The following is a 27,357-nucleotide window of genomic DNA, read 5'->3' as shown; positions in this document are numbered from 1 at the left end:
GGTTCAGAGAGATTCTGGGTTGGTAAACATCCACATACCCAGAGGGTGGTATACTCCAACTGCATGGTCACAGAAGCTCCCTGATTCCAGTCTTTTCAGACTTCAACCTATAGATCTCTTCATTTGTTTGTTCATTTATATCCTTAATGTCCTTTATAATAAACTGGTAAATAGTGTTTTTTAATTTCTGTGACCGATTATACCAGATCATCAAACTAAAAAAGGGGCTGTGGAAAAGCCCAATTTGTAGCCAAGTCAAACAGAAGTGTCTATGTTTTTAGCATCTGGCATACTTTGGGCAGAGGGGAGTCTTATGACATTGAGCCCTTAACCTCTAGGGACTGTACTAACTCTTCAGCACTTAGTGTCAGAATTGAGTTAAAAATATAGATACTTGGGGCTGGGGATGTGGCTCAAGCGGTAGCGCGCTCACCTGGCATGCGTGCAGCCCGGGTTCGATCCTCAGCACCACATACAAACAAAGATGTTGTGTCCGCCGAAAACTAAAAAATAAATATTAAAAATTCTCTCTCTCTCTCTTTCTCTCTCTCTCTCTCTCTCTCTCTCTCTAAAAAAAATAGATACTCAGGGGCTGGGGTTGTGGCTCAGTGGTAGAGTGCTTGCCTAGCAAGTATGAGGCACTGGGTTTGAGCCTCACTCAGCACCACATAAAAATAAATAAACAAAATAAAGGTATTGTGTCCATTTACAACTAAAAAAAAATAGATTAGACAGATAGATACTCAGTGATGTCCACAGAGAAATAGAGAACTGGAGAACCCACACATTTGGTGTCAGAAGGGCTGTAAGGAGAAACTCCCTAGTAGTAGTAGTAACAGCAGATAGTAAAAGTGCTTTAAAACACACACACACATCTGCAGAGCTATGTCAAAGAGACACAGAAGCCAAGTGAAAGAGATTCCAGTGACAAAAGTTGAATAATTAGCACTACAAAATAAATAAAGAGAAGCATAACTCCTCACTCCTTAAATGTACATAGTGACGGCTTCCAAAGACTTTAGTATGGAAAATGGAAACAAAGAGCAACTTTATGGTAGAGAAATCTGACAAACACCACCTCAGTCAAGTGATCAAGTTAAGATAAACTGTGAAAAATTATATTGATAGTATATATTATGGTTTGAATATGACATATCCCCCAAAGTTTGTGTTAATATAGGAATATTCAGATGTGAAATGATTAGATTATGATAGCTATGATCTAATCAGTCCCTTCTAATGTAAATAGACTGACTGGGTGGTAACTGTAGTCAGATGGGACATGAAGGAGATGGGTCCCTGAGAGTGTGCACTGGATGGGTTCATATTCCCTGCAACCTCTTCCCCTTTCTCTGCTTCCTAGTGTAAGGGTAAAAGAAATTGAAGTTAAAGTGTAAAAGTTAAAGGGTAAAAGACCGGGCATTGTAAAGTTTCTAAGCTGCAAGGCCTGAGTTAAAATGTAAAGGACTGGGTATTGTTAAGTTCCTATGCTACATGCAAAACCTGAAATTCCTGTAGCTGTTAAGACAATACTCGAACTGCCCAGTAGATATTCCCCCTGATCGCCTGGTTGTTTAATAACTTAAGGGCTCTGTGTGGTCTTGCACGTAGGCATCGCAGGGCCTGGACCAATCAGTTTGAATGTGTACCCCGCTTTAGAACTGACCTATCACCCCCGCCGGACCTGTTCCTGCCAATGTATGCACTAATCAAGTCTAAGAATTGTTGTTTGACTTTCCCGCGGTGTATGATGATTTGTTAAAGGAGACCGTGATGTATGTAAAGTCCCGCCCTCCCCAAAAAGTGTACTTAAGCATTGCACAACCCCTGCTCTGGGCTCTGGGCTGCTTTCCCTTCCTGAGTGAGCCTGGAGCCTCAGCGCGCTGAATCGGATCCTCAATAAATCCCCTTCTGCCAATTGCATGAGTGGTCTCTTGGTGGTCTCTTTCTCCGACGCTTCGCCGGACCCTTACACTAGTAGACATGAGGTGAGTAGTTTTGCTTCACTACACCCTTCCTCCATGATGTTCTGCCTCAGCTTGGGCCCAGAGCAATGGAATCAGCCAACCTGGACTGAACCTCTGAAACCATGAGCCAAAATAAATTTTTCCTCCTCTAAATTTTTTTTGTGAGGTATTTTGGTCACAGTGACAGAAAACTAACACAGTATTTAGCCTTCATGTGACATGATAAAAATGACACTATACCTCTGGTCCTCTTCCACAAATTTCATGACCCCAATCTAATCATGAGACAAATAACACATAAACTTCATTAGTGGGACATTCTCCTCAAAACTGTCAAAAAGATCATTAAAAACAAGGAAAGTCTGAGAAACCAAACTGTAACTGTCAAGAGATACATAAGGGGACAGGAAAGCTATAATAATGTAGTATTTCTGATTGGTTTTTGGAACAGAAAAAGAATATTAGGTAAAAATTAAGAAAGTCTGAATAAAGTATAGACTTTAGTCAATAAAAAAAATACTTTATTGTCAGGTGTAGTGGAGCACACCTGTAATCCCAGCAATTTGGGAAGCTAAGGGAGGAGGATCACAAATTCAAGGTCAGCCTCAGCAACTTAATGAGGCTCTAAGCAACTTAGTGAGACCCTGTCTCAAAATAAAATATTAAAAAAAAGAGCCAGAGCCAGGGATGTGGCTCAGCAAGTTAAGCACCTCAGGGTTCAATCCTCAGTATTAAACAAAACAAAACTTTATTAACAACTTTAAATAAATGTTGCTACCATTTTTTTGGTTAAAATACAGTGTAACTATTATGATTATAAGCATTTTATAGGCAGACCAACAGGGTTGAAAATCTAATTCTCGGGCTGGGGCTGGGACTGGGGCTCAGTGGTAGAGCACTCGTCTTGCAAGTATGAGGTCCTGGGTCTCCCAAGTGTGAGGCCGTGGGTTCGATCCTCAGCACCACACAAATAAAAAATAAAGGTATTGTGTCCACCTACAAAAAAAAAAAAATCTAATTCTCCACTTAACAGCACTGTAGCCTTTTGGACAAGTTATTTAACTGCTCAGATATTTAGTCTTTATCATCTGTAAAATAGACAATACCACGAGCATCTAAGGTTGTTTTGAAGGATACTGCTGCACAAAAGGTAGTAACAGTCAATAATTTTGTCTAATTTGGAGAAATTGCTTAGTACCCAAGAAAATAAGTTCTGCAGATTTTAATTTTTTAAAAATTATTTTTTCTATTACTCATATACATGAAATATATGTAAGAAAGGGAAAAAATGAGCAAAATCTAATTTCACACTGTTTGGGGTGTACCACCTTCCTGGCAATGTGGATGTCTTCACCAACTTTGAATCTCTCTGAACCCCTCTCTGCTTATGTTTCACTAATAATATATTTGGACTAATAATAACTATAATTTTCACATCAGATTAGATATATAAATCAACTTTCTTAAAAAATTTTTTTTAATTTTGTATTTCACATATTTCTCTAAAAACTATTCTTGGGATAGGGATATAGCTAAGTGGCCTCAAACAAGGACCCTGAGTTTGATTCTTAGCACTACAAAAAAAAAAAAATCAAAAATAATTTTAGTTGTCCTTACTCTACTAGGCCATAAAATACAGCAGACTCGTTTAATAAAAAATAAATAGAACTAAATTAATATAATAATCAAATGCTTTTAAATTGATGAAATACCAGGTAGGGGTAAGTTATATCATTATATAGTAATTCTTTTTTCTCTATAAATCCATACTAAAACTATTAATGCCAGCAATTTCACATTCTGTTTGTTTTCTGGCAATGGATATGCTAAGAAAGTTATGGACTTGATCCAAAGTCAAACCACAGGAAAAAAAAATATTAAATTTAATTTCAAAAGAAGAAATTAATGATAACACAGAGGGAGTAGTCATAACCAAAAATAAAAGGTCATAAAGAATTTTTAAACAGTGCAGCTGGGATTTTTCTAAAGCTGAGATATCTGTATACATATTTAAACATTTAACTGCATTCAAAACCCTACTTACTGAAATCAAGATCAAATAATAAGCCCCAGGAGAAATAATTACCATGATAACTGTTTAAAGTATTCCACAAAGAAGGTAAAGAATGCCCTCAAGGTTAATTAACTGGAAGTGTAAATAATGTCATTGTTCTGTTTGACTCCAGTAACGCCAATACCTTTTTCAGACATATGCTGTTTAAAAAGAAAAAAAAAATTGTTGCCTTTTTTGATGGAAGGAGATAGTTATTATGAAGTCTTATAAACAGCTTGATCCAAAGACAATATGCAACCAAAACACCAGACTTAAAAATGAAATATTATATTCCAATCATCAACTAGATTTATGATTTGATAGCTTTCCTCTATCAAATGTGTATTGATCATTTACTTTTAGTAGATGCATTCTAATTTAAAAGTAAAACAGAGCTGGGGCTATTGCTCAGTGAGAGACTGCTTGCCTAGCCAGCACAAGGCACTAGGTACCATCCCCAGTACTGTAAACTCTGTATTAACAGACCAGCTACAGTAAATTATAACATATTAGAGCTAAAACTCAGCAAGGTATTTAGATGGTACTATAGAAGCATAAGAGCAACGTCCACCTTAGACTTGAAGATGGTACTTAGAGACCAGAGGAATCAGAAGTTGCACTACAGAAGTATTAATTCATCTCTTCCTGTCTCCTCCAAGAACAGAGAATCACCAAGAAATCTAGAAGCTCTTGACTAAAACTTTCTCAACTACTTCCTGTTGTCACCTAATCTAAGAAACCACTGTCAACATCTGCTGTTGCCCTGCTCCAATGTTAAGTACAGACAAATGACCCCCTTTTTTTTTTAATTAAGAGACTAGATTGTTTTTAAATCTACACAATCAGAAATTCAAGAGTCAAGGTCATTTGCATGGATAGGCAATAACTAATGACATGTTAACTCCAAATACACAAAGTAAAATTTCTTCCACACTTGGTGATTCCCATCAAACCCCACATTTAAAGTATAGTGTGTGAAGTAAATACCTTTTCTAGGAGAGAGGAGGAAAGGGGAGATGGAGAAAGGCTGAGCAATGGGCACAAAGCTACAGTTAAGACACAGCAAGAAGCTCTGCATGGTACGGTAACTATAGGTAACAATAATGTACTATACTTTGCAAAAAGCTAGAAAGTGAAATAATTTTTTTAAAAAAAGAAATGATAAATGAAGAACTAGATATGTGACTTTTTAGGAGATATAAACTGAGAGGCTAGGGGTATGCCCTGAGTAGAACATGTGTTTTGTATGCAGGAGGCTTGCCTTTTGCCAGCCACACTGGCCCTTACTCCAATAAGCCTTTCTCCTTTCTTGCTTCAGGCTTTTGTGATTTTGTTTGGTTGGTAGATTTTTTGTTTTGTTTTGTTTTTTTTGTTCTAGTAGTTTTGGTTTTTGCTTCATTCTTTTGAATTTACAGTTCCCTCTGCTAAAAACTAGTTAGTTTTCAGCAGAACACAAGCCACACTCAAAGCCCCTAAAGTAAGAAAAATTAAATCAGATGTCCCTCTTCTGGAACCCTGAACTTTTTTGAACTATTTATCCCAAATGTAATTAAACAATTATGTAGGGGCTATGGATGTAGCTCAGTCGTAGAGAGCTTGCCTAACATACAAGAAAAGGACCTGAGTTCCATCCCCAGAACAGGGGAAAATAAATTATATAATTATTTGTTTTCTTCTCTATAGTAAAAAATCTCTGAGCAAGGCCCAAACCTATTTTATTCACCACCTAGCACATTTCTTGAAACAATAGCAATTGTTAAATGATTGTCATTTACAGAGCTTGTACTGCCAGTGAAGTTTTTGCCACATGCTTTGCCACTGAATGAGAAAGGTTCTGCTATGCTACACTCACTTGACAGTTGAAGAAATTCCAACAATTAGGTTCTTATACTAAAGTTATCCAACTCTTTTAAGTGGCAGAGGTAGAACATGAACCCATGATATTTACTATAGATTTCATATTCTTAACCACTAAACAATACTATTTACTAAATGAAGCCCAGAATGAGGAAGCAATATGTGCACAGGATACTACATTCCTTATGAGACCAACGAAAAATTTGTTCCCTGTGATTAAGTATAGAATGCATGCATGTTGCTACCAAACACATGACTAGGAGGAAAAACCTGGAAAGAAAGAGAAACCACACAGAATAAGAAGACATTAGAGGGTTTTAGGTAGAGAATTCATAACTAGATAACCAGATTTTCAACATGATAAATGAAAACAACTAAACCAGTTAAGAGACTTTTGGCAATAATCATCCAGTAGCAGCAGACAAATGTGTACATGTCACGAAATTGAAGGAGTCTATATTTTATGGCTTATATTTTCTCTGCCATATAATAAAAGAAGTTGGCAATTCATGGAAAAGCGAGAGGATTAGAGGTTTGAGGAGATAATAAACTTGTACAGATAACTCTTTCTGAATCAATGTTGATCGATGCCATGACCGACAAAGAAAGACAAAGATACTGCTCTAGATTAAATGACAGAAAAGAGACATGACAACTAAATGCAATATGCAATTCTGGACTGAAACCTGTACTATGGGGATATGCTATAAAAGGCGTTATTAACAATTGGGATAATTGACAAAATTAAAATGTAAACAGTAAAATTCGATTAAAATAAAATATCTGTGCTAAAATTCATAGGGATTACATAAAAGACTAACTATATTTGTTCTTAGGAAATATACACCCAAACTTTTTTGGGGGGGGCGGGGGGGGGAGTTTTTGTTTTGTTTTTTCATTTTTTGTTTTGTTTTGTTTTGGTACTGGGAATTGAACCCAGTGGCACTTTACCACTGTGCCACATCCCCAGGCCTTTCTTTACATTTTTAAAGACAGGGTCTTGCTAAATTGCCAAGGCTACTCTTGAACTTGCCATCCACCTGGCTCAGCCTCCCAAGCAGCTGGGATTATAGCCACATGCCACCACGCCCAGAAGTATATCTAAATGTTAAGGGACAAAGTGGAATGACTATATGTAACAAACTCTCAAATAGTTCAAGGAAAAAAAAATTATAGATATGTAGGTAGGAAGGTACATAGAATATAAAAGCAAATATGACAAAAATGTTAAAATTAATGAACGTGGGTAATGGGAATATGAGAATTCTCTGAACAATACAATTTTTCTATAAACTATAAATTATTTCACAAAGTTTAAATTATTAAATGATTAATGTTGAATAAGGCTATAGTCTGAGAAAAGCATATCTGAATTTAAGATTTCAGAGGTGGAATTGGAAATGAGGACAACCACTCCATTCACAATATCTTCCAAAAAAATAAAATACTTGGGAATCAACCTAACAAAAGAGGTGAAAGACTTATACAATGAAAACTACAGAACCCTAAAGAGAGAAATAGAAGAAGATCTTAGAAGATGGAAAAATATACCCTGTTCATGGATAGGCAGAACTAACATCATCAAAATGGCGATATTACCAAAAGTTCTCTATAGGTTTAATGCAATGCCAATCAAAATCCCAACGGCATTTCTTGTAGAAATAGAGAAAGCAATCATGAAATTCATATGGAAAAATAAATGACCCAGAATAGCAAAAACAATGCTAAGCAGGAAGTGTGAATCAGGCAGTATAGCGATACCAGACTTCAAACTATACTACAGAGCAATAGTAACAAAAACAGCATTGTACTGGTACCAAAACAGGCGGGTGGACCAATGGTACAGAATAGAGGACACAGAAACCAATCCACAAAACTACAACTATCTTATATTTGATAAAGGGGCTAAAAGCATGCAATGGAGGAAGGATAGCATCTTCAACAAATGGTGCTGGGAAAACTGGAAATCCATATGCAACAAAATGAAACTGAATCCCTTTCTCTCGCCATGCACAAAAGTTAATTCAAAATGGATCAAGGAGCTTGATATCAAATCAGAGACACGCCGTCTGATAGAAGAAAAAGTTGGCTACGATCTGCATACTGTGGGGTCGGGCTCCAAATTCCTCAATAGGACACCCATAGCACAAAAGTTAATAACTAGAATCAACAAATGGGACTTACTCAAACTAAAAAGTTTTTTCTCAGCAAAAGAAACAATAAGAGAGGTAAATAGAGAGCCTACATCCTGGGAACAAATCTTTACTCCTCACACTTCAGATAGAGCCCTAATATCCAGAGTATACAAAGAACTCCAAAAATTAGACAATAAGAAAACAAACAACCCAATCAACAAATGGGCCAAGGACCTGAACAGACACTTCTCAGAGGAGGACATACAATCAATCAACAAGTACATGAAAAAATGCTCACCATCTCTAGCAGTCAGAGAAATGCAAATCAAAACCACCCTAAGATACCATCTCACTCCAGTTAGATTGGCAGCCATTATGAAGTCAAACAACAACAAGTGCTGGCGAGGATGTGGGGAAAAGGGTACACTTGTACATTGCTGGTGGGACTGCAAATTGGTGCAGCCAATTTGGAAAGCAGTATGGAGATTTCTTGGAAAGCTGGGAATGGAGCCACCATTTGACCCAGCTATTCCCCTTCTTGGTCTATTCCCTAAAGACCTAAAAAGAGCATGCTACAGGGACACTGCTACATCGATGTTCATAGCAGCACAATTCACAATAGCAAGACTGTGGAACCAACCTAGATGCCCTTCAATAGATGAATGGATAAAAAAAATGTGGCATTTATACACAATGGAGTATTACTCTGCATTAAAAAATGACAAAATCATAGAATTTACAGGGAAATGGATGGCATTAGAGCAGATTATGCTAAGTGAACCTAGCCAATCCCTAAAAAACAAATGCCAAATGTCTTCTTTGATATAAGGAGAGTAACTAAGAACAGAGTAGGGTCGAAGAGCATGACAAGAAGATTAACATTAAACAGGGATGAGAGGTGGGAGGGAAAGGGAGAGAGAAGGGAAATTGCATGGAAATGGAAGGAGACCCTCAGAGTTATACAAAAGTACATACAAGAGGAAGTGAGGGGAAAGGGAAAAATAATACAAGGGGGACAAATGAATGTCAGTAGAGGGGGCAGAGAGAGAAGAGGGGAGGGGAGGGGAGGGGAGGGGGGATAGTAGAGGATAGGAAAGGCAGCAGAACACAACAGACACTAGTATGGCAATATGTAAATCAATGGATGTGTAACTGATGTGATTCTGCAATCTGTATATGGGGTAAAAATGGGAGCTCATAACCCACTTGAATCAAAGTGTGAAATATGATATATCAAGAACTATGTAATGTTTTGAACAGCCAACAATAAAAAATTAAAAAAAAAAAAAAAAAGATTTCAGAGGTGGTACAATTCTAGATGATGGCAGTATCCAAGGTTTGACCATGGAAGTGAAAAGCCTCAAGTATAATGGATGAAAGTCATTGAAATTGTAGTCAAATCCTAGATCATTTTTTTTTACTCACTTCATTAAAAGGCACAGTTTCATATGAAATTTCATTTTACTTAATGATTTCACATGAAGCTCTTAATATCTGAATTCCTTTTTACTTTTGAGAGTTTTAATGTTTAAAATTATTTTATATTTTATTTGCCATTTCAAATCAACTAACCAAGAGGTACATAACTCCTCCCCCTCATTACTAATGAAGATCTGAAGAGAATTTCAAAACCTCCTTTTTTCGGATATCAGTTAGATACACAGCCATTTTTCATCTTTATTACTTTGAGACCTACTCAGAATACTTCATCTATGTGATAATACTGAATTTCAAGCAAATTTTAATAATATGCCAGCTACCACTTCAAAGATAGTAATAATCATAATAATAGCACTTCCAGTCTTCTGCAAAATTGAAAGGGAGTGGTCACCTAGTTATCCAGGGGATGAGAGATGTTAACTTCTTGCCTTAGTTAACATCTTTTTAACTAAGATGTTACCTATTTGGACTTTCATCCAAACCTCCTATATTTAGCCTGACCACATGCATGCCTTTAGAGCTGACTGCTGCCTCTAAGGTGGGGCTTTGAAGAGTTTTTACAGTTCAAACTGGTTTGGTTTTTTGGCTCCTTCCACTACAGACTTTTATATATTCTCTTTGGTTCTGCTAGGTTAGTTGCCTTTCATCTGTCCATTTAGCAATGTATTACCTTCTCTCTTAATGTCTATTTAGAAACTACAATTATCTTCTCTTATTCTCTTTGTCCTATGCCTTTTATATTCCTTTACTGTAATTTTAGTGGAGTTTCAGGAAAGGTAAACATAAATGTGTGCCCAACCACTATGTTGAAGTGTAAGTGCCATTCTAGTTTTTTAAATAATAAGTTGAATTAAGTATGTGATTTCCAATCTAGTGCATGTGCAAATTTAATGGGAGTAACACTGAGCTAGTTTCAATATTTTTAGAAGATTAACAGAAAAATACATTCACTCACAATAAGACAGTGCAGAGTGACATTAATTTTCTTTACTCCTGACTTTTTCACTGATTTAACATTTATACCGATTATCCTATACGTTTTCTAAATTTCATGGATTGGGGCAATAGATGAAACAATGGCTGTGGCTTCATGGACTTTCCACTGTAAGAGGATAGATGGACAATAAGCAAATATGTATCTTACTCTGATCATAAGTTCTGATTGGTAATCTGATTGGTAATCTTTAATAAAAAAAATTAGAAAGGCATTAATGTAATCAGTACAAAAGGATTATTCTTCATAACCTATAGAAATAATGTTAAATGTAATCATTTTTCCAAAGCGGGCAGATAATATGGATCAAAGCTGGGTCAAAAGATATTTGTATAACATTAATTGCAGAATTATTTATAACAAAATTGGGAAACAATCTATTTTTTTTTTTTTTGGTGGGGGACAGGTCTGGGGATTGAACACAGGGGCACTTAACCACTGAGCCACATCCCCAGCCCTTTTTTTTTTTTTATTTTGAGACAGGGTCTCACCAAGTTGCTAAGGCTGGCCTAGAACTTGCCATTCTCATGTCTCAGCCTTCTGAGTTGCTGGGATTACAGGCATGCCCCACTGCACCCAGCTAGATTTTTTGGTATTAATCCTGCCTGGTGTCCTGTCAGTTTTTTGCATCTTTGGTTTGATGTCTGTCATTTACTGTGGGAAAATTCTTCTTTTTTCTATTTTTTTTAAATTTTTTTTATTTGTTTTAGTTATACATGATAATAGGATGCATTAATGCACTTTGATATATCATACATAGATGGGATATAATTTCTCATTTTTCTGAGTGTACATGTTGTAGAATCACATTGGTCATGCAGTCATATATATACATAAAGTAATGATGTCTATTCCATTCTACTATCCTTCCTATCCCCACATCTCCTCCCCTCCCCTCCCTTCACTTCCCTAATCTAAGATAACTCTATTCTTCTCTAGTGCCCCACCCAACTTATTGTGAATTAGCATCTGCATAGTAGAGAAAACATTTGGCCTTTGGTTTTTGGGGATTGGCTTATTTTGCTTAGCATGATAGTCTCCAACTCCATCCATTTACTGGCAAGTGCCATAATTTCATTCTTCTTTAAAACTGAGTAATATTCCATTGAATATATATATCACATTTTCTTTAAACATTCATCCATTGAAGGACATCTAGGTTGGTTCCATAGTTTAGCTATGTGAATTGAGCTGCAATAAACATTGATATGGCTGCATTACTGTAGTATGCTGATTTTAAGTCCTTTGGGTATAAACCTAGAAGTAGGATAGCTGGGTCAAATGGTGGCTCCATTACAAGTTTTCTGAGGAATCTCCATACTGCTTTCCATAGTGGTTGTGCCAACTTGCAGCACTGTGGGAAAATTCTTAGACATCATTTCTTTCAAACATTTCTTCTGCTAACTTCTTCCTTTTCTTTCTGGTATTCAAAGTACATGTATTTCGCATCTTTTGAAATTGCCCCAATGGTTCTTAGATACTCGGATTTTGTTTTGGTTTTAGGTTTTTTTGTTTTGTTTTGTTCTCTTTGCATTTCAGTCTGTCAATTTTTCTACTAGTACATATTTAAGTAATTCAGTAATTCTTTCCTCAGTAACATTGAGTTTACTGACGGGTCAACAAAACCATTCTCCATTACCATTACATTTACCATTACACTTTTAATTTCTAACATTTCTTTTTCTTTATTAGAATCTATGTACACAGCCCCTGTATTCTTCCATGTTGTCTACTTTTTCTATTACACTCCTTAACATACCAACAATAGTTCTGTAAATTCCCTAATGATTACAAAATATGTATCACGAATGAGAGTCTTCAGGTTGTTTTTCTTGCCTGTTAAATGCCTTGTAATTTTTTTATTTTAGTTGTAAAAGGATACAATACCTTTATTTATTTATTTATTTTTATGTGCTGCTGAGGATAGAACCCAGTGCCTCACACATGCTAGGCAATTGCTCTACCACTGAGCCACAAACCCAGCCCCATGCCTTGTAATTTTTTGCTGGAAGTCAGACATGATATGATGCATCAAGTAAGAAGAACTGAGATGAATAGCCATTAGTGCGAGGCTTTACATCAGTCTAAGCAGTAAGACTGTGTTTAAAGTTTTCTGTAGCTGTCAGAGCTAGATTCCTCTAGTGCCCTTTTTTTTTGTCTCTCTGTTATCTTTGAGTTTCCTTGCAACCCCTCCTTAAATAGAGTCTGCACCTTGCAAGTCTGTCAGCTGTAATCCACTATTGTTGTATTATATTATTGTTGATGTGGTGGTAATCTTATGATTAAATCTCAGCCTTCTAGTGGAGCCATGTCCCGTACTGTGACCCTCACAAGTGTGTTTTCAGCTTCTTCCCATCCTCTTAGCTGTGACAGGAAGGATAGTGGGCACTGGAGCTGGCTAAATGTTGTTAGGATAAAACTCTGGTAAAGTATTTTGCCTCTTAAAAGTAGACCGTTGCTATAGAGAATTTTCTTAAGCATTTTTCAAAATTGGTGCTTTCTCTTCTCCCTCTAAACAACAAGATGTTCTTTCTTGCCTCTTCATGATGATACCCTGAAAGAATGAGGGAGATTGCCTAAGATTGAGGTGAAAGTATAAGGGAGACTGCCTAAGACTGGAGGCCTCCAGGAGTTTCTCATTCCCAAAGAAGCCTATACTTGTGCTCTAACAGTTTGTCAAAATTACTAAATGCTGGGCTGGGGATACAGCAAAATGGTAGAGCACTTGCCTAGCATGCATAAAGCCCTGGGTTTGATCTCCACCACCATAAAAAAAATAAAAAAGTTTCTTCCAGTTTATGGCTCCAGCAGCAACAGGAGTGATAACTCCCAAGCTCTTACCTGTTGCAGCTGAAACTAGAAGCCTGCTTTATCTTTCTGATTCCTCTACTAACTTACACTTTATTTTCTTTGGTTATAGGATAGTTGCACCTAGTCTATCCATTCTTTCTCTGTTCCCAAGCAAGAAATTCAAGAGTCATTCTTGTCTTTGACTTGACTCAATATTCATACCCAACTTATTACCCTCATTTGTAAAAAGATGATAGTAGAGGCACCTATCAAAATGGGTGTGTTAGATTAAATGACATAATAAATGGAAAACATGTAGCACCCCCCAGTATCTATTTTACAGTAAACATTCTATAAATGTTAACTATTGAGGGTTTTTTTGTTTGTTTTGTATGTTTGTTTGTTAGTTGTAGATGGACACAATACCTTTATTTTATTCATTTATTTTTATGTAGTGCTGATGATAGAACCCAGTGCCTCACATGTGCTAGGCGAGTGCTCTACCACTGAGCTACAACCCTAGCCCCTACTGGAGTTTCTTCCCCCCTGCCAAATTTTTTGAGTATGAAATTCTCTTTTACCTTTGGTTTTCATTATTTCATTTTCTCATTTTCCCATGACTCTATAATTGGCTCTTTTCCTCAAAGCAGTTATTAATTTTACCCATTTTTTTAATCTTAGTCCCTTCTCATTTCAGTCAATATCTTTTCATTCTACCCATTTTCTCAGGGCATTTTCAACCACTCCCATGGTTACTGCCACTATTGTACACATTCAAACAATTCAGCACAGACCTTTTTTCCTCATGTTTCATACAATAGATATTTAGGTATCAAGCACACATTGCTACCTACTTTATATCTCAACCTGGATGTCCCACAGGCACCTAAACTCAACATGTGCAAGACTACAAGCATTATTTATATCACTCTACTATTCCTCTTTATTCTCTTGCGTTTGTGTTATCCAAACATTTTTGCCTCTGACTTGATTCAACATTCATATCCAACTTATTACAAAAACTATTAAGTCTCTCTAGCCTCTTCCTCCTTTTTTCATCCCTGACCTCTATTATCTGGGTTCAGAATCTTATCTTTCTGGACTAATACTGGAACTCTAATTTTGTTCCACTCTAATTCATTCTAAACACTTGCTCAAGTGACTTTTTCCAAACAACAAATATGATTGTCTCATGAAAAATTAATGCCCCATCAATGCTGTAAGAATAAAATTTTAAGGGCTGGGGCTGTAGCTCAGTGGTAGAGCACTTGCCTCATATGTGTGAAGCACTGGGTTCGATCCTCAGCACCACATAAAAATAAAATAAGGATGTTGTGTCCACCGAAAACTAAAAAATAAATATCAAAAAAAAGAATAAATTTTAAAACACTACCACATCTCCATTATGATTGGATCAGAAATGAACCCCAAAAGTTCATGTGTTGGAAGACTTGGTTCCCAATGCAGCAGTGGTGAGGTGGGGTCATTGGAAAATGATTGGATCATGTGGGCTCAAATTTTATCAATAGATGAAGCCATTGATGGATTCATAATTTGATGGGCTACTGGGAGGTGGTAGAAACTCAGGAGGTGGAAAAAGTAGGTTCTTGGGGATGTGCCCTTCAAGGCTATAACTTGGCCTCTTCTTTCTTGTTCTGTTTCCTGGCTACAGTGAAATGAACCACTCTGCCCCTCTTGCCATGATTCTCTGCCTCATAACAGGTCCAGAAATAACAGTGCCATGGACAGAAACCTCTGAAACTCTTGAGCCAAAATAAATCTTTCCTCTTTTAAGTTGTTTTTCTCAAGTATTTTATCATACCAAGAGAAAGCTAACACACCTCCTCCTAACTGAACTAAAATTCTAGCCATATTAAATACCCGTATAATTACTGAGCCTAATCTTCATGACTTCAAGCTCATTATTTCTTCTCTTCCTGAAATTTTCTCCTCTTCTTGTTCTCTGGGCTATTAACCCTTCAAGATTAACTTAGAGTTGCCTTTTTCAGGAAGCCAACTTTTATTTAACATTCAGTAAATACTTACTGAGCTACTATGTGCCACATCCTGGGTATATTAAATATTAAGAGCAAATAAAGCATGACCCCTATCCTTCTGGAACATAAAGAGTCTAGAAGGAATAGCAAACATACATACACAATTATAAGTTAATATGAAGATAGAAGAAAATTAACTACAAAAGAGAATAAAAGAGGGCTTTAATGTAAAGGATATATGTGTGAATCAGGTGACTCTTCCAGAATGCCTAATCACTATATAAATATAGATATCATAGCACTTATTAGATCATTATATCAGTATTATCTTAACTGCCCATCATCCTCATTAGACTGGAAATGCTTTGAACTGAAATTCAGAGAAATTGACACATTCAACTAAAATCTAAAAAGAAGCAGTGTCCAAATTCCACCCCAGGTCTTTAGACTCCCAAATATATGACTGCATTTAAAAAAATAAATTACAGGACTGAGGATGTGGCTCCATAGTAAAGCACTTGTCTAGAATGCTCAAGGTCCTGGGTTTGATCCCCAACACCACCAAAAAATAAAAAGTAAATTATTTATTATACTCTTAGTAGCTATAAAACCCAAACTACATGTTTATAATATCAAATATAGGATTTGATAGACATATTTTTAATAGATGCCATCCTAATGGGTATGAGGTAGTATCTCATTCATTTTATTTTTTAAATCTTGAGTATTCTTCAAAAATGTGTATAAACTAATATAAATTTCAGTGCATTTTTTCTCTTTTTTAAAATTCTGAATGAGAAGAAGTAAATTAGGTTTCAGTAAGTCAGTTTTCTTTTTTGTTTAGACTTACCTGGATGTTGCTTTTTTTTTTTAATAATTGTAGATGGACAGAATGCCTTTATTTTATTTGTTTATTTTTTTTTATACAGTGCTAAGGATCAAACCCAGTGCCTCACACATGCTAGACAAGCACTATGCCACTGAGCTACAGCCCCAGCCTTCCCCTGGATGTTTATGTCGGTCTAAAATAGGGAGAAAACTTATTAAATGGCTCCAAAAATATGACAAATGCATCATGTATTATCAAAAACTGGTTAAACTTTAAATTTTTCTCAACCCTATGATTTCATGACAAACATACACAAATAACCACTAACTCCCTAGAATGTACCAAGCACTTTTTTTCCTATTTCACTCAGCATTCCTTTAATGCCAAGAATTGTGGTGGATCCTGGGTACATAAGTATGAGTAAGAAGACACTGTTTCCATAATAATGAAATAGGTATAATTAGCCCCACTTTACACTGAGGAGCCTGAGGCTTCTTAGATTTAGCACTTTCACTAAGATCAGATAGTTAAGGCTTAGGGAAGATGAAATTCAAATTCAGGTCTTAGCCCAAAGCTCACCCTTTGGACTATACCACAAACTTCAATCTGTACTATCTATGGCAACTGGTAATTTGTGCATTTCTATTTAGATTTCCAAATACTATGTTTTCAGAGGAGTGGCACAATGCAAGGAATCAAAAAACAAGTAAAACTTCCCTCATAACTGAACTGGAGGTATTTTACCATGTAATGTTATCAAAGAATGCAAAGTAACAAAGAATATTTTAGTACAAACAAAAATAGTACATCCTAGAGCAAGCTTTGAGTAGCTGAAGCTTATTAAAAAAAAAAAAAAAAACTGATATACCTTCTTCTGAAGCTCACTGGCCTACCAAAAGTTACAATTTTATACCTAAATAGTTTATTTCCTAGACATGTTTCTAATTACAAAACATGATACTAGTTACAAACAGAAGATCATTCTAGTCCTACATAAAATTCTCTAAGAGACAGAAATAAGGTTTAAAGATCCAAAGACTCAACAATTGCATTGGTTTTTAATTTAAACAAAAGAAAGAAAAAACAAAAATGTTCTGGCTAGGGAAACTTCAGAAAAATATCACAGAAACTTTAAAAAGAATTTGTCCTATCTCATTTCAAATATTCTTTTTTAAAAAAATTTTTTAATATCTCCATTTTATTTTTATGTGGTGCTGAGAATCGAACCCAGTGCCTCACGCATGCTAGATGAGCATGCTACCACTTGAGCCACATCCCTAGCCCATCAAATATTCTTTCAGTAAAGAAAAAAGAAATTAAGTGATTTAAAATTAACCTTTTTTCAACTTTAATTTTTAGCTTATTATGTACATCTTTAGGAAAAAGTAAATTATACCGGGTTAAAGTACAAAAATGCTACACATAAGCATAACAATCAATTTCAATGCATATACTCTTACAAAAAAAACTTTTCTAAATTGAGCACAATATAGCACCCTCTAATAGATAATCCTAAGAAAAAAATTTTTTTTTTGGTACCAAGGGTTGAACTCGGGGGCACTCTACCACTGAGCCACATCTCCAGCCCTATTTTGTATTTTATTTAGAGACAGGGTCTCACTGAATTGCATAGTACCCACCATTGCTGAGGGTAACTTTGAACTTGCAATCCTCCTGTCTCAGCCTGCCAAACTACTGGGATTACAGGCATGAACCACGGAGTTGGGTTTAGGATATTCTTAAGACTTGTATCAAAGCTAATCCCCAAGTGTTCAAAGGAATGTTACCCAGAAAATGTTTCCACCTTTACAACTTTAAAAAATCTCAAGATTAAAGATGGATTATTTACAACATATATATATTTCTACAAAGAGGTTTTTTTTTATAGATGTTTTTGTTTGTTTTGCGATACTAGAGATTAACCTTGGAGTGGAGATTAACCTTGGAGTGTTCTACTATGCACTAACATTTCCAGCCCTTTTTATTTTTTGAGACAGGATCTCACTAAATTGCAGAGGCTGGCCTCGAATTTGTGATCCTCCTGCCTCAGTATCCAGAGTAGGTGGGTTACAAGTATGTACTACCATTCCTGGCATGTAGTTTTTAAAGAAGTGTCAGTAAACACCTTGGCACTGTGAAAAAGCATTTGTTGAGCCTAGTGAAATGCAAGGATACCTGTAAGGAGGAGAGGAACTAAAGCCTAAAACTGGTTTTATATATTTTTAAGTATAAAATGTTTTGGGGAAATTAATAGTAAGGCTTTGATTAAACCATAACCTGTCCTCAGCAAGTATTTATTGTGCTTATTAGCAAGAGACAGATCAGAAATGGCCTTTGGAGACTGACAGGGTAATGCGTATGTCCTTCAAAACTATTATTTTTGTGTGTGATTCCCTGTCATCAAGCAGCTTTTGAACTATAAACAACTGATGAACCGGGCCTAATTCCATTTTAAGATTGGGAGCCATCTCGGCACAAAATCATGAAAAGTTAATTTCTGTTTTACTATAAATTACTGAGATTTCTAAATTAGTTTGGAAGTCCTGCCCATGCCTTGAACTCACCCATGCCTAGCTCCCCCTGATCAGATAACAACCTGCTCTGAAACCTCAGAGGCGCTTCATAAATTCTGATGTTGGGATCTGAATTTACTCCCTACTTTGAAATCTCATGTCATGTAGATTATTAACCTACTATCTGCCTTTGTATTATGCCTGTCAAAATCCTGTTATTTGTAAGTTTTCAAGACACCCCCTTTGCAACTTTTTGTGCTATAAAATCTCATTCTTGCACAGCTGGAGGGCTGGTCTCTAGCTCAAGTTAGGGGAGACAGTCACTGATCAGCTCTCTTTAAAGCTTGCTTTAATTCGATCTAAAATAGGAGTTGATACCTTTTCTTTGCATTGGGGTTCAACACAATCTCTCACAAAGCTTAACACTCATAAAACAATATATTCACTGCTGTAATCAGCTTTTTGGTCAATATATCAATACATCAACTACCTCTAAAACAACCCTAATAAATCATTCTATTCTGCACATCAGTTTTTCATGAATTTAGTTAGCTTGAGTGAATCCCCAAGAATCTGATCAATTCTGATTAATTAGCTAGGTACTAGGGATTGAACCCAGGGGCACTTCATCCCTGAGCTATATATATCTCCTACATCCTCAGCTCTTTTTAGGTTTTTTGAAACAGGGTGTAAATTGCTTAGGACCTTGCTAAATCACTGAGGCTAGTCTTCAACTTGAGATACTCCTACCTCAGCCTCCCAAATCAGTAGGATTACAGGTGTGGACCACCCATACCCAGGTAGGTGTAATTTCTGACACTTCTGAAGTGAGAATCAAATACAGTAATTATATTCATATGAAGAGCTGATCATCAAAGTGAGTCTCCAGTTTATCCTCCAACAAAATACCTTTATTTCCTCATGCCCTTCATGCAATTTTAGTTAACTCATTAAACTGTTAAGAATTAATGAAATAAACCAGGTAAAGTGGCACAGGCATGTAGTCCCAGCAACTCAGGAGGCTGAATATCAGAAGTTTAAGGTCTGCCTCACCATCTTAGGGAGACAATCAGAAACTTAGGGAGACCCTGTCTCAAAATTTTAAAAATTTTAAAAGGACTGAGGATGTAGCTCAGTGGTAAAAAGCCCCTGGATTCAATCCCCAGGCCCCAAAATAAATAAATAAATAAGATATACCACATAATACTGCTTCTCAAACTTTCATGAGATATACAAAAATTAAGAATGATCAAATAAATCAGGGCAGGGCCTGAGATTCTACATTTCCAGTAAGTTCCCAGAGATGTCCAGGACTGCCCACAGATTTCAAGGGTATATAACTTGCCTGGCACAATGGCAACTGAGTACAGTTAACTAGCTCCCATTTGTATATGTCTTCCTTAGTGATGGCACACTTCTTGAGAGCTAATGCAATTTTTTTCCCATTTTGTATCCTCCAAAATGTTAACCAGAATGCTTTCCAATCAAAGGGCATTAAACATAGGCCAGAGGGCTGGGGCTGTAGCCCAGTGGCTGGAGCACTTGCCTAGCATGCAGGAGGCACTGGGTTCGAGCCTTAACACCACATAAAAATTAAAATAATAATAATAATAAATTAATAAACATAGGCCAACTTACTAAATGGCATTAGACTTTTAACTTCTATGGTCATAGATAGATTTTTTTTTCCTCTGCATTACCTTATCCTAAACACAAAAATATTTTTTGAAAATTGAAAAATTTGGAATGCTTTTAATGGTTTTTTAAAGTAAAAATAAAAACTGGAAAAATCTGCCAAAAAAAAAAAACCCAGTGCACGTTTCTCATGCTAGCCTAATCAAATCTTTAAAAAAAAAAAAAAACTCTTCTTTTTGTTCTTAATAAACAAGAACTTAAATAAAAATAAGTCACTCAGCTCTCTGGGGAAGTTTTTTAATCGAAAAAATTAAGATTTTTTGCCATTTTTAAAACAGCACCATTAAATTATAAGGACATCTTAGTAAAGGTAACACCTATAAAATAATCTTGACTTCTGAGATTAATTATACCATTTAAAAAAAATCAGTATTTGTTATCCCTAGGTAGATCTTTGGCACAATTTCATGTTTCTCTGCTTATTTTGTAATTACTATGAGTGACTAAATCTTTCCTGTAAATATTGGTGTTAACCTGACTACCACACTTCGATGTTCCATGCTAAGAAAAAAGAGGGGTGGGGTGGGGGGGTGTTTTCAGCGCTCTGGAAAGGAAACAAAAGGTGGAGTATTATTTTCACTTCCAGAATTATTTTACCTCTACTGTTCCATGGCTGGCGGGTTTTTTGTTTTGTTTTGTTTTTTGTTTTTTTTTGGAGTTAAGTAAGGACAGTAACTAAGGGTCGGATTTAAACCATACCGCTGAATCAGGAACAATTTAAAGGCCTTGCAATTACAAGTGGATAATCGATTTTTCGCACAAGAAACGCATCAACCCCTCTGATGCGGCCACCTCAAGCCTCACAGGCCAGTCCCGCCTCTGCCCAGGGCGACCGGGAGGTCGGGGTGGCGCACAGCGGCTCCAACGCGTCATTGCGGGGTTTTGCTTTTTCGTGTTTACTAAAATTGTCGTTTGCTTTGTTTTGTTTTCTTAAGTTCCGACCCAGGTGGGTAGAGCGGGGCGGGCAGGCATTTCGCAGGCCGGAGACACCCGTCGAGCGGCTGTGACCAGGAGGCCGCATTCTCACTACGGAGGCAAAATGGTGGCGGCGAGCGCCACCAGGCTGAGCCCGGGCGGGGTCTCAGAGCGGCGGGAAAGGATCCCTCCAGATTTCGGCGGCCAGAACCCGTCCTCGTCCAGATGACCTCCGGGTGTCCACCGCCTGGACAACTGCCGGCCTGGCGCCTGCGGCCCCGAGACCCAGGACGAGGGTGTGGAGGCGGCGGTGGCGACCGCGCAACCAAGAACAAGGACGCCATTATCAGCCTCCCGGGCTGGCGCATGGGCCGCAGCCCGCGCAGAAGCCGAAGCCCGGCCTCTGAGGGGGAGGAGAGGACGCGGAGGGCGGGGAAGAAGAGGGCGGAGGATGGGGAGGCGGGGCCGAGGCGCCCGTGCTTGTGACTGCGAGGACGCGGGGAAGGGGGCCCCTCCTCAGGCCACCCTCTCCCAGCTCGTGGGGGCTAAAGATGGGGGAATGACCTGTCCCCACCCGGCACTTCCCAGGGTCGCGGCGGGCGGCGAGGGCAGCCGCTGTCTCCGCGCTACCATCCATACCTTCCTTGTCTTTATCTTCCGCCATCTTGATGCGGAGCCGGTCGCCTGGGAGATGCCAGTCGTTAGCCCGGGTCGCCCCCCTTGGGCCCCCGCGACGCCTGGAGCCCGGGATCGGGGAGGGGCCGCCCAAACGGGGCGGGGCTGGGGGCTTAGAGCCGCCTCCGCGGCTTCCCGCCGCGACCACCCTCCCCCCGCCCCTCTCCCCCGGCCCGGCGCGCGAGCATCGGAAAACCCTGCCTGCCCCCCTGGACCCGCGCCACCGGTCTCCGGCCTTTTCTCTCCGGGGTCTGGGTTTCTCCGTGTCTAGGGGAATCATTCCATAATAAGGTTGTGAACCCCTTCTTTCCATTGTTTGTGATTGACTTGGGGACATCATACTGTGCTCTATCTCTCACTCCCTCGTTTGTACGACGTGGCGTGCTCGATTTTTTTTTTTTTTTAACTGCGGATTTAAAACGCAGCCAGAGAGCTGGGTGAAGAGCTCGGCTCCCCAGGGCGTAATAGAATTAAACTGCAATCCACCCTCCTCCCCCTTCCCATTCACAGCCCCCTGGCGCTGGGAAGCCGCCCGGCTGCTGCAGAACCGCCTTGCTGGCTCCATCCTTGTTTTCTCCTGTCCAGTCCTCCCAGAGAAAGTGACGGTACAGCCTATGAGAACTGGAGCTAAAACGGACATGGGCAGAGTGCAAGAGGAAACCAGAGCCATTCAACTATTACTAGAGAGGAATCGCTGTAGAAAAACGTGCAAAATAGGCGCAAACACTGCGTCGTCAAGGCTGCGATTTCTGATACAAAATAAAAGGTTCTCATAGCAACAGAAACGTGCCCATGTTGTGCTCAGAATTACATACATTCATATGTTCCTAGTTGTAAAATTTTGACATAACCTCAGGTTAAAATTATAATGGAAGTTTTAAATTCTGCTTTCCTGAAACTTTGCAGCTATAGCATGGTGTTAAATTGTTATTTATCAATAAGCTTACCTATTAGGATACTTTAAAAAAAAAGCTTTGAATAAAATGCCTAATGCTGTGGCTATTTTTAAGCTAATGTTTAATGATATGTCAGCATATGTGTACTAATTTAACGACTTAATGCACATAAGAGCAATTTATAAACTAAATTTTAAGAGGCTTTCAAAATACATGGTGTTGCTATTTAATGATTTTATTAAAAACAGTTTTTAATGCTCCTTTTATTAATTCTGGTTCTATAATCCCTGGAACCCTAAAGCAAACTATTCTTTATTAAAATATGTATTTTATTCTAGAGAGAGATCTATTTAGTGCTCTGATCATCATTCTGTTTGAAAATTATGAATGTTAAATGCTTGAATCGTCACCAAATGGCTTATATTAGTAGTTATTTTTATAAAATTAATGCAAGTGTGAACAGTAAATTCTTAACTCCCCAAAATATAGAAATGTAATCGTTACCATTCGTTTATATTTAACTTTCATAGTCACTGTGTTGTAGTTTTTAGAGGTTCCCTCTCCCCATATAGAAATGAAGGTTTGAAATAAGTGTAGGAACTCTAACTCTGGTCTCAGGCCTACTCTTCACTCACTGTGCCCTTTTCTGTGCCTTTTACATTCAACTCTTTTTGGAATGCTCCTTCCAACTGTCCCCGCCCCCAGAATTCACCCTCCCACAGACACACACATTTGTCCCTTCCTGGTTGTCCTGTAGGATGACCTTGAAGGTCACCTGTTCTAACCTTTACCTCTCAACCTCTGCCTCTTTTGCTCTATATTCATACAGGTTCTCACACTGGTTTGCAATCATTTTATTTACTTGTTTTCTACCAAACTGAAAGTCCTGAAGACAAGAAACTTCATTCATCCACATATATTCCCAGTGCTCAGAACATTTTTTCAACGTTTCTGTCTGAAATAGTGTTTTTATTTTATTTTTAAATTTTAATTTACGTAAGTATTTATTTTTGCAGTGATAAGGATTGAGCCTAGAACCTTCTATATTCTAGGCAAGTACTTTACCACTAAGCTACATCCCTAGTCTTTCTTTCTCTTCTTTCTTTCTTTTTTTTAAGAGATGGGTCTCTTGGTGTTGTCCAGTACAGCCTCTAACTTTTTGTCTCAAGCCGTCCTCTTGCCTCAGCCTCCGGATTAACCAGAACTACAGAATACAGGTACACTCTACAACATCTAATTTGAAATAATATATGTCTTAAAAATTAAGACAGGAGTTAGTCTTCTCAAGATTTTTTTTTAAGACCCAGATTTGGGCTGGGGTTGTGGCTCAGTGGTAGAGCGCTTGCCTGGCATGTGTGGGCCCCTGGGTTCGATCCTCAGCACCAAATATAAATCAATAAAGTAAAGGTATAACAAAAAGGTCCAGGTTCATCGAACTTCTTGCAAATAAGATAGGTTTGCCTTTTTCATAATATTTTTATATCAGTAAAAGTATTGGTGGTACATGTTAATAAAATGGAATCCTTACATGAACATTTATTTATAATAAAAAAACAGTTACTATTTTTAAGAGTTGAACAGATTTCTCTGCAACCTTCCTCCCAATATTTCTTATATATTTTACTAAATTTAACTATTTAATGAAGCTTTTTTATTTATGTTATTCCAACTCACAGTAATCTCTACTTCTCTGAACCTCCTACAGTACCTTTAAAAAATACTGTTTCTGCAGAGCTGGGTGGTGCCCACCTGTAATCTCAGCGGCTTGGGAGGCTGAGGTAAGAGGATCCCAAGCTCAAAGCCAGCCTCAGCCAAAAAGTGAGGTGCTAAGCAACTCAGTGAGATCCTGTCTCTAAATAAAATACAAAATGGGGATGTGGCTCAGTGGTTGAATGCTCCTGAGTTCAATCCCCAGTATCAAAAAAAAAAAAAAATACTGTTTCTTATAGGTTTGGGTCAGTTAAAAAAATGTTAAATGTATGTTAATTTGCCCCCTCTCCTTTATGTCTGAAGACAGGAGCCTAATCTTACACATCTTTTACATATCCACAGTATCACTTCTAATTGGAGCTTATATCAGGTGCTTAATTCATACTTTTCAACTGCCTAATTAGTTCATTAGCCATAAAGTATAGATCTAGAAAACTTTCCACAAGTGAAAATGATTATCTAAGTAGCAACAACAAAATAGACCCACATTACCAATGAGTGATCATCTGCTTTGTGCTCTTTGGCTGTGAAGACCTGACTGCTGATTATATTATACTTTTAAAACTTTTTCTGTCTCAATAATCGCAAACTAACTACAACCTTTTTTTTTTTTTTTTTGCCTTTTAGAATATGTTTTGTTTCTAAACTACAGCTTGGGTAACTTTGTAATATTGTATACTGTTAAAACATTTTATTTAAAAATCTCATAGTGATTTTTAGAAATTCAAAATCATAAAGTTATTTTTTTTCCTACCCATGGATATTATGGAAAATTATTAGGGTTAAATCATAAGAGAAAGAGCATAGTTTTAGACAGTGCACTTATTTGACTAATTGTACTCTGCAGGGCCACTTGGGTATGTGCAGTTATGTCCTTTTGCATGCTTTAATTTATACTGAGTTTAATCTGTTCAGACAGATATCAGTACCATGCCCATGAGGAATACAGAAAATGTTTCTTCTGAATACAACTGATGCAGTTACTAAGATGTGAGTAAAGTGGAAAGGGCATGTGTTGTAAATAATGCAAAATGGTAAGTCAAAAAAATCTTGACATTATGTCTGCTTCCCTAGTATGAAGATAATTGAAATCTCCTTGGGTTAAGAATATAGTAATCCCCCTTTTTCCAAAAGGATTACATTTCCAGACCCTCAGCAAATACATGAAACTGCTATGGTTTTATTTTTCCTATACATCCGTAGCTGTGATCAACTTTAATTTGTAATTAGGCATAGTAAGAGATGAACAACAATATATTGTTAGACCAGGACGCAAGAAAAGACCACTGACTCCAATTAAAATCAAATTAAAGCAAGCTTATTATTTCGACCGGCTGGGCTGCCTCTCCCTCCCAAAACGGCGGGAACAAGACAGCACCCCAGCTTTCCTGCAGCCCAGCTTTATAGCCCAGAATGTTACACAAAGGGGGGTTACAGATAACAGAACTCTGTCAAGCATCACACTAATGGTAGTTTACATTTTTTGCTGGTCCCAACATCAGAATTTATGAGGACCATTAGAGCCTCAGAGAGGGTCATTGTCTGGCCAGGGAAGGCCAATATTTATGAGGTGTCACTAAGTTTCAGAGAGGGCTGCTATCTGGTCAGAGAGCCAGGCATGGGTGAGTTCAAGGCACGGGCAGGCATTCCAAGCAGGTTCAGAATTTGCAGTAATTTATAGTAAAGCTGAAATTATCTTTTCATGGTTTTGTGGCGAGATGCCCAATTTTAAGAAAAGATCAGGTTGGGTCTATCAATATCATAGATCTTAACAACTTTGGCATATAGTTTTTTTCTTTCTTTATTAAATTGTAAATTTTTATCTTTCCACTTAAAGAAAGCACTTTACAGCCTCTCTTTGGCATGTCTGAATTGCCAGCATCACTGGCCTTGTATTTTGGGGCCATTATTAGTAAAGGAATGGTTACTTAGACTTAAGCACTGAAATTCCATGATAGTTGATATGGTGACCAAGATACCCACTGGATAATGGGTAAGTAGCGTATACAACATGGATATACCAGAAAAGAAAGATTCCCATCCTTTACTGTGAGATTGACATAGGACTGAGTGAGATTTCATCATATTACTCAGAATGGCTCCCAACTGAAAAATTATGAATTGTTTACTTCTGGAATTCTCCACTTAATATTTGCTGACTATGGTTGACCATGGGTAACTGAAACTATGTGAAGTAAAACTGTGGATAAAGAGAGAATGCTGTAACTTAAAAAACAAAAACTGGATTTTTCCTTCAACATTGTCATTTACCTCAAGAGCCTAGGCAAGTCATGTAATCTCTTTATTTTATTTATTCACTTATTGCATTGCTGGGGGTTGAACCCAGGGCTTTGTACATGCTAGGCAAGCTTGCTACCACTGAGCTAGATCCCTAGCCCGAGACATGTAATCTCATTAAAATTTAGTTAACTCAAAAAAAAAAAAAATAGAAATAGTATTATCCTAACTCCCAAAGAGTTTTCATGAGATTTAATAGCTTTGAAAAATTTTAAAGAACTTGCAAGGAGGTTCACTGTCTTTAAGAGAAATGAACCCTGAGTTTTCTATAGAAAGAAACACATAGAAATCAAACCCCATCTTCTTCTCTGAGATTCAACTTCCACTTAGAGTGCTTACAAAAGAGGATGGTTTGCCGCCAGTAATACACTCTCAATTACTATAGTCTGCTGACTGTGTGACATATGATCTAGTTTATATTTTATAGCTGATCAACTTCAGTTTGTATTCCCTTCCTGGTTTCTACATTGCCATTTTTAAATCTTTCCAAGCAGAAGTGGCTTTAACATATCTAGAATCCTTGAGCTATTGGCACAGGACAATGAGAAGGAGGTAGTCATTACTATGGTCTAAGTCCCATAATTCCTTAATTC

General features: G+C 37.5%; 1 protein-coding gene across 2 annotated transcripts in view; it reads right to left on the bottom strand.

Annotated features, from left to right (window-relative positions):
• Efcab2 (EF-hand calcium binding domain 2) overlaps positions 1–22,328 on the bottom strand; it is a 133,097-nt gene extending 110,769 nt beyond the window's left edge. The window contains exon 1 of one of the 2 annotated variants that reach the window (XM_046432518.2): positions 21,825–22,328. In XM_046432518.2, the coding sequence (XP_046288474.1) occupies positions 21,825–22,200 (376 nt within the window). In that variant the 5' untranslated portion in view covers positions 22,201–22,328. The remainder of the gene's footprint in view (positions 1–21,824) is intronic. The other variant, XM_046432517.2, reaches the window with a different exon arrangement.
• Positions 22,329–27,357: the final 5,029 nt, after the last annotated feature.

Source organism: Marmota monax, unplaced genomic scaffold (assembly GCF_021218885.2).
Source record: "Marmota monax isolate L192 unplaced genomic scaffold, Marmota_monax_Labrador192_F-V1.1 WCK01_AAM20220418_F8-fsc00090, whole genome shotgun sequence".
Taxonomy (NCBI): domain Eukaryota; kingdom Metazoa; phylum Chordata; class Mammalia; order Rodentia; family Sciuridae; genus Marmota; species Marmota monax.
Note: the sequence above shows the minus strand (reverse complement) of the source record. Positions and strands in the feature narration are given on the sequence as shown.